This window comes from Chaetura pelagica, unplaced genomic scaffold, assembly GCF_000747805.2.
Source record: "Chaetura pelagica isolate M959 unplaced genomic scaffold, ChaPel_1.0 scaffold222, whole genome shotgun sequence".
Lineage (NCBI taxonomy): Eukaryota > Metazoa > Chordata > Aves > Apodiformes > Apodidae > Chaetura > Chaetura pelagica.
Window position 1 is genome coordinate 5,039,404 of NW_009952711.1, and position 11,744 is coordinate 5,051,147.

Genomic DNA, 11,744 nt, shown 5'->3' on the forward strand with positions numbered 1-11,744 from the left:
TATGATTTTCACAGAGTGTTGGGTATTCTAGATTAATTATAAACCCAGTAACAACATCATGTGTAAGATTATAGCAGATCACTAATCTAACTCCCTGCAGAGACTGGTTATACTTTCCTGATAGATGATATATCAAACTCAACAACTAAATCTCAGCCAGCAGGCATAGAGATAATGCGAGGCTTCAAAAAACCATTAAGGGTACTAACACTAGTGAGATTATAAAAAAAGAAAAAGCCCATCTTCAAATTAAGCATGATAAAAGTTTTTACTTAAAATAAAAACAATAGAAACACTTCTAGAAAAAAAAAAAGAAAAAGCAGGACTGGTGCTTAGAGCAACATTAATTAAATTTCACTTCCGAACATCCTATTAAATTTACTATTAGATAGACTACGTCATGCAAGTAAATAAATGCTATTTATAACTATCTCTAGCCACAGCAACCCAGTCATAGAGCCATTTCCCAGACTGTGTTATTGTTATGCCAAACAGACTGCTCTTTCATTTCTTGTCAGTTGTAATTACAGTTCCATAATTGAAATACAGTAAATTACCATGCAGTAACTTTGAAAGATGGTTCACAGAGGTTAGGCTGTCACTACAATTACTGTATTTTTTTATTAAAAATGGTAATTTAAATGTTCTACTTTTCTCTCAAAGAAAAAATTAATTCGGTTCAATCAGCTCCGATCAGTAAATATCTTCACGATGATGTAAACACAGAGAAACAACACACTTAAGCAAAGCCAATCAATCTCAAGTAGAAGTTCTAGGCTGCATACACAGATCAGTGTATATAAACTTCTCAAAGCACTGCAGAAAACGGCACATTTAAAAACAATATTTTATACAATCCTTTATTTAAAGAGAATACTCTTTATCAGAAATCAGTCATGTAATAACTATCCAGCATTTTCTGTATGTGCGCCTATGTTGTTTGTAAAGCATATAAAGCTTTGGAAACATCTTTCAAGTTTCAAGCATAATTTTAGTTCAGCTCTTCATCATGGTTTCGGCCATGATCAGTAGGAAACTGCAACTTTGCCTAATGACAATGAAGTGTAGATAAAAGATATAAATTAGCATGGACATTCCTAGAGCATAAATTTTGTCCTAAAATTTTTACTTACACTGGTCAAGCATAGCTTGCCTGTAGAAATTTTCTGAAGCATTTGACAGAAATAAAGTGAGAGAAGAAGACACAGAAAATGCACAAATAGCTGTCACTGTAAAAAGAATGCTCAAAATTATATAAGAATTGTTCCCTTAAGAAAAAAAAAAATTATCTTTCAATGAACTCCCAGCTGCTGTCTCTGCAAAGATAACTCAATGAAGAAAAACAGTAACAGACATACACATCTGAAAGCCATTCCTATTCTCTCCCTCACAAAGACTTTTTGCTGATGCTGGAATAGGCAATTCCTTAAATTCTGTTTTCCTCCTGCTTCCAGGCACCCAAACACTGTTGTTTCACTTGTGCTGGCACTCATTTGACCATTCAGTAAACAAAATAAGCTCAATAACTGAAAAGAACAAAATATACACAACAACAACAAAAAACCACAACAACCCTGGTAGTAAGTAGTTGAAGGGACAAGGTAGGATAATGTAACCTGGGAACAAGATGTGACACAAGGAGCTAAAGACAGGAGGCTGCAGAGAACTATTAGAAGCTCCAAAACTGTTATTTCAACAGCACCACTGGCAAAGCACACTGGCATTCTTTGGGTATCCTGAAGGTTTCAGTGGTTCTGTTTAACCTAAGACAAGCAAATGGTCCTCTATACTGTACTCCCATCTATTCTCTCAAGGTTTACAATAAGGCAAACGTAGTAAATAACTGCTTGAAGAAAAAGCCATAGCTTCAGCTGTGACAATCAAAACATTATATAAATGCATTAAATAAAACTTACTCTCAGCAGCTAAGAATCTCCTGGCCCAAATCTTTACCTATTTATTTTGCTAAGAATCTAGTAGTATCTGAAAGCATCCAGTATACGACATCAATGAGAGGCATTTTTCCCAGTAGAGATTAACTGTAATCATTTATTTCACCTCTGTTGCTTTCTCCAGGCTCTGTTGTAGACTGAGCAATTCTTTACAGTGTTGCTCTTTAAGTTTATCCATCTCCATGTCATGGCTAGACACTTCTTCTTTTAGTGCTCCTTTTAAAGCTGTAAGCTCTCTCTCTCTTTTCCTCAAAATCTCTTCTTGTTGATCTTTTGCTATTAACACTTCTTGCAGATCCTGCTTCATTTGCATCAGCTCCTAAAGAACAAAATAAACACAACTGCATGACAAAAGCTCTAACAGATGTTCTGTTTGTTTCAGTGAAGGAAAGCACATAAACATAAGCTCCCCAAGGCCAACTTTGTTTTGTATGACTGATGTATTCTTTGCAGCTTTTATAAGCAAAAAATTTCCTAACCCCTAAGATTACTAAAAGCATAACATATAGCTGATTTTTTTTATACTTGATGCCGCAAAACTATGCAAATATTTTGACGGTGTATGTTACGCTATCTGTAAATAATGAAAGAATCAAACTGAAGTTGGAATTTAATAACTCCCTCAGTTCTACCTTCTGTAGCAAAGAGGCAGATAAGAACAAGAAAAACCTTTTTTTCCCCCACACAGCAAGAGAAGTGAAACTAAGGATAACTCCTTGTTGTCTTTTCTCCTGGAAAGAATAAAGTAAGTTGCTTCTGCAAGTGCTGAAGACAAAACAAGTGCTTCCCAACTGAGTCCATGTCTTTACACCCTTCCTACTGCCATCACATTCACCCTAGAAGTCACTTCCTCTCTCCAAATTGCTGGGAAGGAAGTGGATAGTCAGTGAATTTGAAGAATGAATACACACATGCATGTATACAAACACAGGTTAAATTAACAGCAACAATAAAAAATTTAAAGCTTCAAGAATTATCTAATTCAGTATTTACCAAGCTGTGAATAACTGCACTTTCAAACAGAATGTAAACTTTCCCTGCACTGAAGCAGGATTAGTACATTTAAACCATTCCTGACACACATCATCTATTCTGTTCTTAAAAGCCTACAGTGAAAGGGATTCTACTACTATCTCACATAGTCAGGTTTCACTGTTTAATTATCCATATTGATAGAAAATGTTTTCCAACACTTACTTTAAATGCCTCCAGTTTAGGGTCTCACTTCTTACCCTATCCCCACAGAACACAGAAAAAATTATCACAATCTCCTTTATAGCAACATTATCGACTCTTCCCTCGCTCCTCCAATTCAAATTAAAAATCCTTCTTCATAGATAACATTTTTCAGTATTACCACCATCATTCCAGATATTCCCCTACTTATGTATGACTTTCAACTGCAGTGCCTGAGATTTAAGACAGTAATTTAAGAGATAAAAAACTATCTAATTGTTAAAACTGACTAACTGGTAATAGTGTGTAACTCAGCTGTCCATCGACCATTATGCTATTTGTTCTCCTGTTCTACAAAACAATGGCATTTCTACTTTGTATTTCTTTTAGTGTTATAGTAGTTATTATAACATGCTTCTTTAGGTCATCTAATAATGGTATATTGTTTTGAATTCATTGAATAGGAAAAGCTAAGGTATGCATTTCTTTTACATGCATCCTAGTTCCTACTTTTTATGAAATTCTGATTTTTTTCATCCTTTTTCTGTACTTTATAACTAACCTCAATCAGAACCTCTTTCTCCCCTTCATCAATATGTTTTGCATGATCCAGTTCATCATGCATCTCAGAGAGCTGGTCTTGAAGATCTCTGATCTCAGTCTGGTGTTGTTCCTGCTCCATCTTGACTTGAAAAAGCCTCATAGGGGAAAAAAATAAGACAGGATTTTTTACTTTGTAGAAATACTAGTTTGCTCTTTCAAGTACTAAAAAGAAAGAAATATTTATTCCCATGTTTCCCACAAGGGAATGTAATAGAATGAGGCAGAAAAAATGAAATGTTAAGAGGGATAAAAATGAGAACTCTTTTAAGCAGATACCTAAGTGGAAAGTTTTACTTCATTTTACACCTGATATTGTATTATTGACTAATATGTTCAAGTGCTTCTATATTTTAAAGACTTGAACTCTATATTACTAACATGAAATATTAAAAGCAGATCACACTAAGAGGAAGACTAAATTCAGCAATCTTTCTCTTCTTTCCAGATATTCTGAAAACATGCCTCTTTTCAATGGTAGAAAATTTCTTACAATAACAAATGCCACTTTGCCTGATTCCATGAACATATTCTGAAGACACAGGTACTTTTAGCCTTTAAGGTTTAAGAAAAGGTCCAAATTCCAATGAATAACTTTTCTAGAATTAACTTACTCCTCCAGGTTTTCCCTGAGTTCCTTCTCATTTTCTTCCAGCTGCTTTTTTAAGGCTTCTCTTTCACATATACTTTCATCAAGTTGCAACTGAAGATCTTTCAGGCTTGCTCGTGTAGCATCTCTCTCTTCTTTGGAATTTTGCTGATTCTGAATTTTGTACAGCAAAAGCAAGATAAAAGACTAAACATACATAAGTTAAAAGCTCTACATTACTCTATCAAATAAGTGTTTTCAAGACACTGATATTTTTCACTTGTAGAAGTGCCTATTCATTTATTAATACTAAAAGCTTGGAATGTTTATTTAAACACATAGAATCATAAAATCATTAAGGTTGGAAGGGACCTCGAAGATCAAGTTCCAACCCCCCTGCCATGAGCAGGGAACCCTACCACTATACCAGGTTGCACAAAACCTCATCCAACCTGGCCTTAAAAAACTCCAGGGATGGGGCATCAACAACCTCCCTGGGCAACCCATTCCAGTTCCTCACCACCTTTATAGTGAAGAATTTCCTCCTAATATCTAACCTAAATCTCCCCTCTCCCAGTTTAAAACCATTACCCCTTGTCCTATCACTGTCTTCTCTGATGAAAAGCCCCTCCCCAGCTTTCCTGTAGGCCCCGTTCAAGTACTGGAAGGTGCTATAAGGTCTCCCCAGAGCCTTCTCTTCTGTAGGCTGAACAGCCCAACTCTCTCAGCCTGCCTCTGCCACAGCAGAGGTGCTCCAGGCCTTTGATCGTCTTGGTGGCCCTTCTCTGGACCCTCTCCAACAGGTCCATATCTTTCTTGTGCTGAGGGCCCCAGAACTGTACACATTATTCCAGGTGGGGTCTCACCAGAGCCAAGTAGAGGGACAGAATCCCCTCCCTGGCCCTGCTGGCCACACTTCTTTTGATGCAGCCCAGGATGCAGTTGCTCTCTGGGCTCCAGCATACACTGGCAGCTCATGTCGAGCTTCTCATCAACTACCACCCCCAAGTCCTTCTCCTCAGGACTGCTCTCCAGCCATTCTCCCTCCAGCCTGTATTTGTGCCTGGAGTTGTGCCAACCCAGATGCAGGACCTTGCACTTGGCCTTGTTGATCTTCACGAGGGTGGCATTAGTCCACCTCTCCACCCTGTCAAGGTCCCTCTGGATGGTGTCCCTTCCCTGTAAGGTATCATCAGCAAACCTGCTGAGGATACAGTCAATCCCACTGTCCATATCTTCAACAAAGATGTTAAACAGCACTGGTCCCAGTACTGACCCCTGGGGGATACCACTCGTCACCTGGCACCATTTGGCAAAAAAAGCACTATTTTCCAATTTTTATTAGAAATGTGAGTTCCAATTTTTATTAGAAATGTGAGAAGTCTCCTCAGTATTATATTGATTCTGCTCACAGGCTCAAAACACAAACCAAAAGAAGTCAACTTGTTCTCCTGTCTTCAGAGCATGACTGTAATTACTTTGAATTCAGCACTGCAAAAATAATGCTGTAAGTAACAAACAGCATCTACGTGAGTAATACAGTTTGTCTTTCACTCCATATCTATCTCGTCACAGTCAAAAGACTAACATTTACCTCTGCACACACCAAGAGAAATTATATGAGTACATGTGCAATATTTTTATTCGCAACTTCAAACTCCTACTCAGATATTAAGAAAGATTTCTTAAATAGCATAACTATCCTATAAGCAACTACACTCAAAACAAGGAGTATTCTGTAAAAGCACAGATATATCTGGGTTAAAAAGAATATGAAGTTAAAAAGACTCAGCTGGTTGATCAGCTGTCACTTAGAAAAGTATATTTGAAATAGTCAAAAGTTGCATAACAACAAAGTGCCATACCCTCATTTCTAGATCCAGTTTTTTCTCCAATTCTTCCACTTTCCTTTCAAGTTCTGCTTTTTGTTCCACCAAAGCTTTTACTTCAGCTGAAGAATCAGAAACCTATAATTAAACAGAGATGCTTATTCCAACAAAGCCAAAATGTTCTTTGACAATTGTTTTCCAAAGTCTAAAGTAAAGCTGCGAACAAGGCTAATAAAGTGTAACATCAACTGTCTGAGCTCACCAGGGACTTTTCATATGGGTCAAGCCAAGATAATATTTTCAAAGGAATCATGATTAGATTTTCATAAAAATTCTTGGTAATTGCTCTAGGCACATTGCCAATAATACAGAAAATATACAAACCCCAAGAAAAATTCAAATTAGGCAATATATGAACTAAATCATGAGTACTTGGGCCAAATTTGACTCACATGTCACCAATTACACAAAATGAACAAAGGGATTCATATTCATATGTCAAGACAGATTTTGAAACATTTGCTGGTCATTTCTTAAGATGTGTTTTATATTTTAATTTTGACTAATTATTATTATCACTGCAACAACTGGGCATTTCCACATCCTTCTTTAGAACTAAATGAGTAGTGCAGCACATATCAGGAAGCACAGACTTTTCAGTAGATAGACTGTCAAATGCTGCTATTGTAATATGGCTTTTAAACAGTATCATATAGATAACTGCTTTTCTAAACTACAATTCAAAATACTCTCTCCACTTAGGTATCTATTTACATCACCATAAAGACAAGATGCTCCACCATTTTTTTAAACTAACTATGTTTGCTGTTTTCTCAATTTAACAACCTTTTGACATTCACATTGTTTGTATCTCTTTCCTAAAATGCAGCTCTCATGGCTCCTCTACATTATTTTTTATTTTTTAACAAACAGATTTCCCATAAGTCATCTCAGTGCATTATTATAATTAAGCTGTACTACAGAGTACTACAAGAACAGTCTAAATTGAAGTCACTGAAGTGATTCAAAATTTTAAAGCCTTGTTTCAACATTGTATTATTATGAAACAAGCCAAAACAACTTTAAAAATTGTTTACCTGCGTCTTTCCTGCAGCTCTTGACTTTAAAGTCTGAATTTTCTCAAAAACTAAGTTGACTTTCCTCTTTGTTGCATCATCATTTTCAGCACTTCTAAAATACAGACAGTACAAATAAGCAACATCATGATCAAAGGTACTATTTTGTTACCATCAAAACAAATTCAGTGTCCAGACTATTGAAAATCACCACTATAGAAAAAAAATAAATTTAATAGGAACACGTCAGAAATTATCTTAACTACTATTTCATTAAACCCTCAAAAGAGAGGCTGATAAAAATTTATATTTCAAATGTTTAAAACCAATCAAAAAACATATAAACAAAGAAAAAAACCCAAAAAACCAAAAACAAACAAACAAACAAACAAAAAAAACCCCAGCACCAAACTCTTTAATTGCATCTCTCTTCCACAAGACTATAGCTGTGGAAAGACAGGTGTTAGTATGTATATTATTCAAATATATTGAAACTAGAAGGAATTAGTACTAGGTTTTTCAAGTCCTGACTACTGCAACATAAAAAAACACTTCAATAACTCCCAGAACCTCCTACATCAGGAATGCAAAGAAATTTAAGTGCACCATACATTTTTAAATTAATTTATCCTTCCTTCATCTTACAATAAGCTATCCTTAGAAAACACCAAGTAGGAAAGTTACAGGTGGACAAAGAATTACATGCATAGAGAGCTTCTGTCAAACGTTAAGAAATAAACCTTTTTTGTTGTTGTTTAAAAATTCACAAGCTTAAACTCCCATGAGGTAATTATTTTAACACTTCATTCTCCACATCATATGATGTGTAACTCTCTAGAAGTATTTAAAAGACAAAACATATTCTGATTCACAAATTTCAAATACATTTAACCAAATCCTGTAAAATGTCCTCTATAAGACCTGATTCCATGGGTGTTTTGAGATCCTGTAATGCCTTCAAGGACACAGCTGAGATACAAGCATTTCATTTAATTATAGCTTTGATTTTACAACTTCACATTTTAAATGTAATGGAAGTAAACACTGAGAAAATACAGTCTCCTCTCCAAAAGTTAACTATGTTTACTAACCCTTCCTTAAGGTAATTGTAAAGTATTTGTTTAGCAGTCTCTTCATTTGTTTGCTGTGCAAGATCTTGCTGGCCTCTTAACAGATCAGGAGTTGCCTAAAAGGACAAGATAAAATGTCAAAATATATAATCCTATGAGGCTTGTAAATACAACCTGTACAATTGAAGTTCTCCATTCAATTCTATTAAGAAAACATTTGTGTATTGTGGACCTAAAGTTCACAAAGATCCACTGGAGTTTTGACTTACTACAAAAAGAAATTGAACTCCACACCAACAGAAGGAAAACATCACTTTGCATGAAGCTAGATATATTTCAGCATTCTACTTTCATGCCTTTCTGCTTAAGAATCACCATAAAATCATTTACAATAACTACTGCAAAAATTTTTGTTTTTACATTTCTCCAGAACAATTCTGCTTTCCCATCTGGGAGTATTGTGTGATGGGAGTTTGTTCTAATGAAAAGCAGAAAAATATGTATTTAACAATATGACAGCTTTATTATGTTGGAGTGCAAGAAACAACTTAGAGTAAATTCAAAATTACCTGTATGTTAGGGACGGATGAAAACGTTTTTACAGAAATCTTCTTGGCTCCTGAATCGGGTGGAACTGTCATTCGGTTTGGCAACAGCAAAGTAGAAGTTACTGTTCTAACTTCCTCTCTCTTATTCTGTCCTGGCAGCGTTAAAGACCTAAACACCATGTTCTCTGTATCAGCTCCATTTTGTTTATGGTATTGCAAAGAACTGAAATTGCTGTTCTGAGTGTCTTTATCAGGCATTTGCAGTTTTCCAATACTTCGAGCAGAAATCTTCATATCTTTGGAAGGTGACTTCTGATCTCTGGATAACTGCTTGTGAAGGCAAACCTTCGATGGTCTCAGCAAGTGCTCAGTTGACTTACCCAAGCTTTTACTGAATTCACCTAAATAATCTGTACTTACATCAGGTCCTAATGACAAAGCACTATCAACACTTCTTGATCTTTTACGATCATCTGGATGAATTCTATTCCTTTTTCCTGACCTACCTCTTCTGTGAGGATCAACTTTCTTATCAAACTTTTCAATTAGCTGATCTACTCCTGGAAGTGAACCAGTGTCAATATCACGACCAGTTCCCGGCAAAAATGGGATGTATCTTCTGTTTTCATGACGGTTAACATTGTCTGCATAGATGGCATACTCTTGGTCATCAAGTAAAAATCTGTATAAGGAATTTGCAGAAGTGGGAGTAGCTGATGAAGATGATGATCTTCGTGAGTCATCCAATATTGGCCCAGCTGAATCTTGCCTGCGGAAGGGAAGAACATCTGGTCTAGGTTTTCTTGTCTCTGGATAAGCAGTGGGACTAACACACGGGGATCCTCCTGCAGATGAAAATGATTCTGAAACACTCACTTTGTTGGGGCTGATTGTGTTACTGGGACAATCCACCAACTGCTTACTTTTGTCTTCTACTGACCTGTTCACCTGTATCTTCTTTGAATTTCCTTTGGCTGGCTCTGCAACATATGTATTTGTTTTCTGTAGGGACATTAATTTAGATGAGGAAATCCAAGGCTTTGCTTCAGTTTTTTCATCTGCAAAAGATTTAGATTTACTGCACACAGAAGACTGGTAATTGTCCAAGTTCAAGTTATTTTTTTCAGGATCATAAGGCTGTAAAAGTTCCGGATGTTTTTGAAAATTCAACAAATTAGAGGATTTCACTGTTACATCTTTAAAATCTGACAATCCTTTTTCCTTTTCATCCATAGTGGTTATCTTAAGGCTTTCAAGCATACAGGGTTGCATATGCTGTGTTCCAAGAAAATTTGTGTGTTCACTGTTTTTGTCCTCCAAATTAAAAGCAATATTGGAGTCTGTGGCTGGTTTGCTTACAGTCTGAGAAATGATCTGGTATTCGTTTCCAGAAGGAGGAGGATTTTCTGACAAACATCCTTCTGTATTGTTTAGTACTATGTAAGGATGTCCATCGATTCCTTGGACTCTAATACTGACACCGTAAGACCCCGTCCTAGAATTTTGTGCATTTCTAGTTTTCTGTGTCTCCTCACTTGCAAGTTCAAGTGTGACTTCATAGTCTTGCTGAACGTGCTTAAAAGCAGCAAAATATGGGTCCATGATTATGAGACGATTATAGCTGAATAGAAGAAAAAATTACAAAAATGTCATTGTTTTAAATACTTTAGATTATTTCATTAATTTATTCCACCATTCAGTGTGGCTTTGAAGACTAACAGTAATATGCATAGAAATCAATCACAGAATCATAGAATCTTAGGGGTTGGAAGGGACCTCAAAAGAACATCTAGTCCAACCCCCCCTGCCAGAGCAGGGTCACCTAGAGTACATCACACAGGAACGCATCCAGGTGGGTTTTGAATGTCTCCAGTGAAGGAGACTCCACAACCTCCCTGGCAGCCTGTTCCAGGGCTCTGTCACTCTTACAGTAAAAAAATTTTTTCAGATATTTACCTTGAACCTCCTATGCTCCAATTTACACCCATTAACCCTTGTCTTATCACTGGTCATCACTGAGAAAAGCCTAACTCCATCTCACTCACAATTACCCCTTACATATTTGTAAACATTGATGAGGTCACCCCTCAGTCTCCTTTTCTCCAAGCTAAAGAGACCCAGCTCCCTCAGCCTTTCCTCATAAGGGAGATGTTCCACTCCCTTCATCATCTTTGTAGCTCTGCACTGGACTCTTTCAAGCAGTTCCCTGTCCTTCATGAACTGAGTGGCCCAGAACTGGACACAATACTCCAGATGAGGCCTCACCAATGCAGAATAGAGGGGGAGGAGAACCTCTCTTGACTGACTAACCACACCCTTTCTAATGCACCCCAGGATGCCATTGGCCTTCTTTGCCACAAGGGCACATTGCTGGCTCATGGTCATCCTCCTGTCTACCAGGACTCCCAGGTCTCTTTCACCTACACTACTCTCCAACAGGTCAGCCCCCAACCTGTACTGGGACATTGTGTTGTTCTTCCCCAAATGCAAAACTCTACACTTCCCCTTGTTGAATAATCAATACAGAAGCTATACAAAGCCCAAAGCAAATGCATTGTGATACAAAACCAAATGTTTGACTGACTGATTCTGGATCAATGTAATGTTATTTTATGACTGTAGATGTTAAGAAATAATAATGGTTAAGAATTCCTACAGAGCGTTAGTGCTAGCTGCTTTGGGATTCAATTACTTCAAATATAAGCAATTCTACTACAATTTTGAGTGAAAGCAGCTTTTATTTTGGTTATCTTCACTGTATTTATGGAAAAACAGTAAATCTTCACAAATCAATGATAATTTTATAGTCAGCAGATAGTACTGGTCATACTAACATTTTAACAAAAGCTTAGGAGAGCTAAACACAACCAGGTAGCTCTTCTGAATACTCATCTCACAATATAT

General features: G+C 36.6%; 1 protein-coding gene across 1 annotated transcript in view; it reads right to left on the reverse strand.

Annotated features, from left to right (window-relative positions):
• The window catches only part of CGNL1 (cingulin-like 1), a 39,931-nt gene extending 29,489 nt beyond the window's left edge, over positions 1 to 10,442 (reverse strand). Inside the window, exons 1-8 of the mRNA XM_009994418.1 lie at positions 10,188 to 10,442; positions 8,862 to 10,154; positions 8,314 to 8,408; positions 7,233 to 7,337; positions 6,183 to 6,285; positions 4,343 to 4,491; positions 3,691 to 3,826; positions 2,059 to 2,271 (exon numbers count right to left, since the gene is read on the reverse strand). Of these exons, the coding sequence (XP_009992720.1) occupies positions 2,059 to 2,271; positions 3,691 to 3,826; positions 4,343 to 4,491; positions 6,183 to 6,285; positions 7,233 to 7,337; positions 8,314 to 8,408; positions 8,862 to 10,154; positions 10,188 to 10,442 (2,349 nt within the window). The remainder of the gene's footprint in view (positions 1 to 2,058; positions 2,272 to 3,690; positions 3,827 to 4,342; positions 4,492 to 6,182; positions 6,286 to 7,232; positions 7,338 to 8,313; positions 8,409 to 8,861; positions 10,155 to 10,187) is intronic.
• Between the last annotated feature and the right edge of the window lie 1,302 nt (positions 10,443 to 11,744).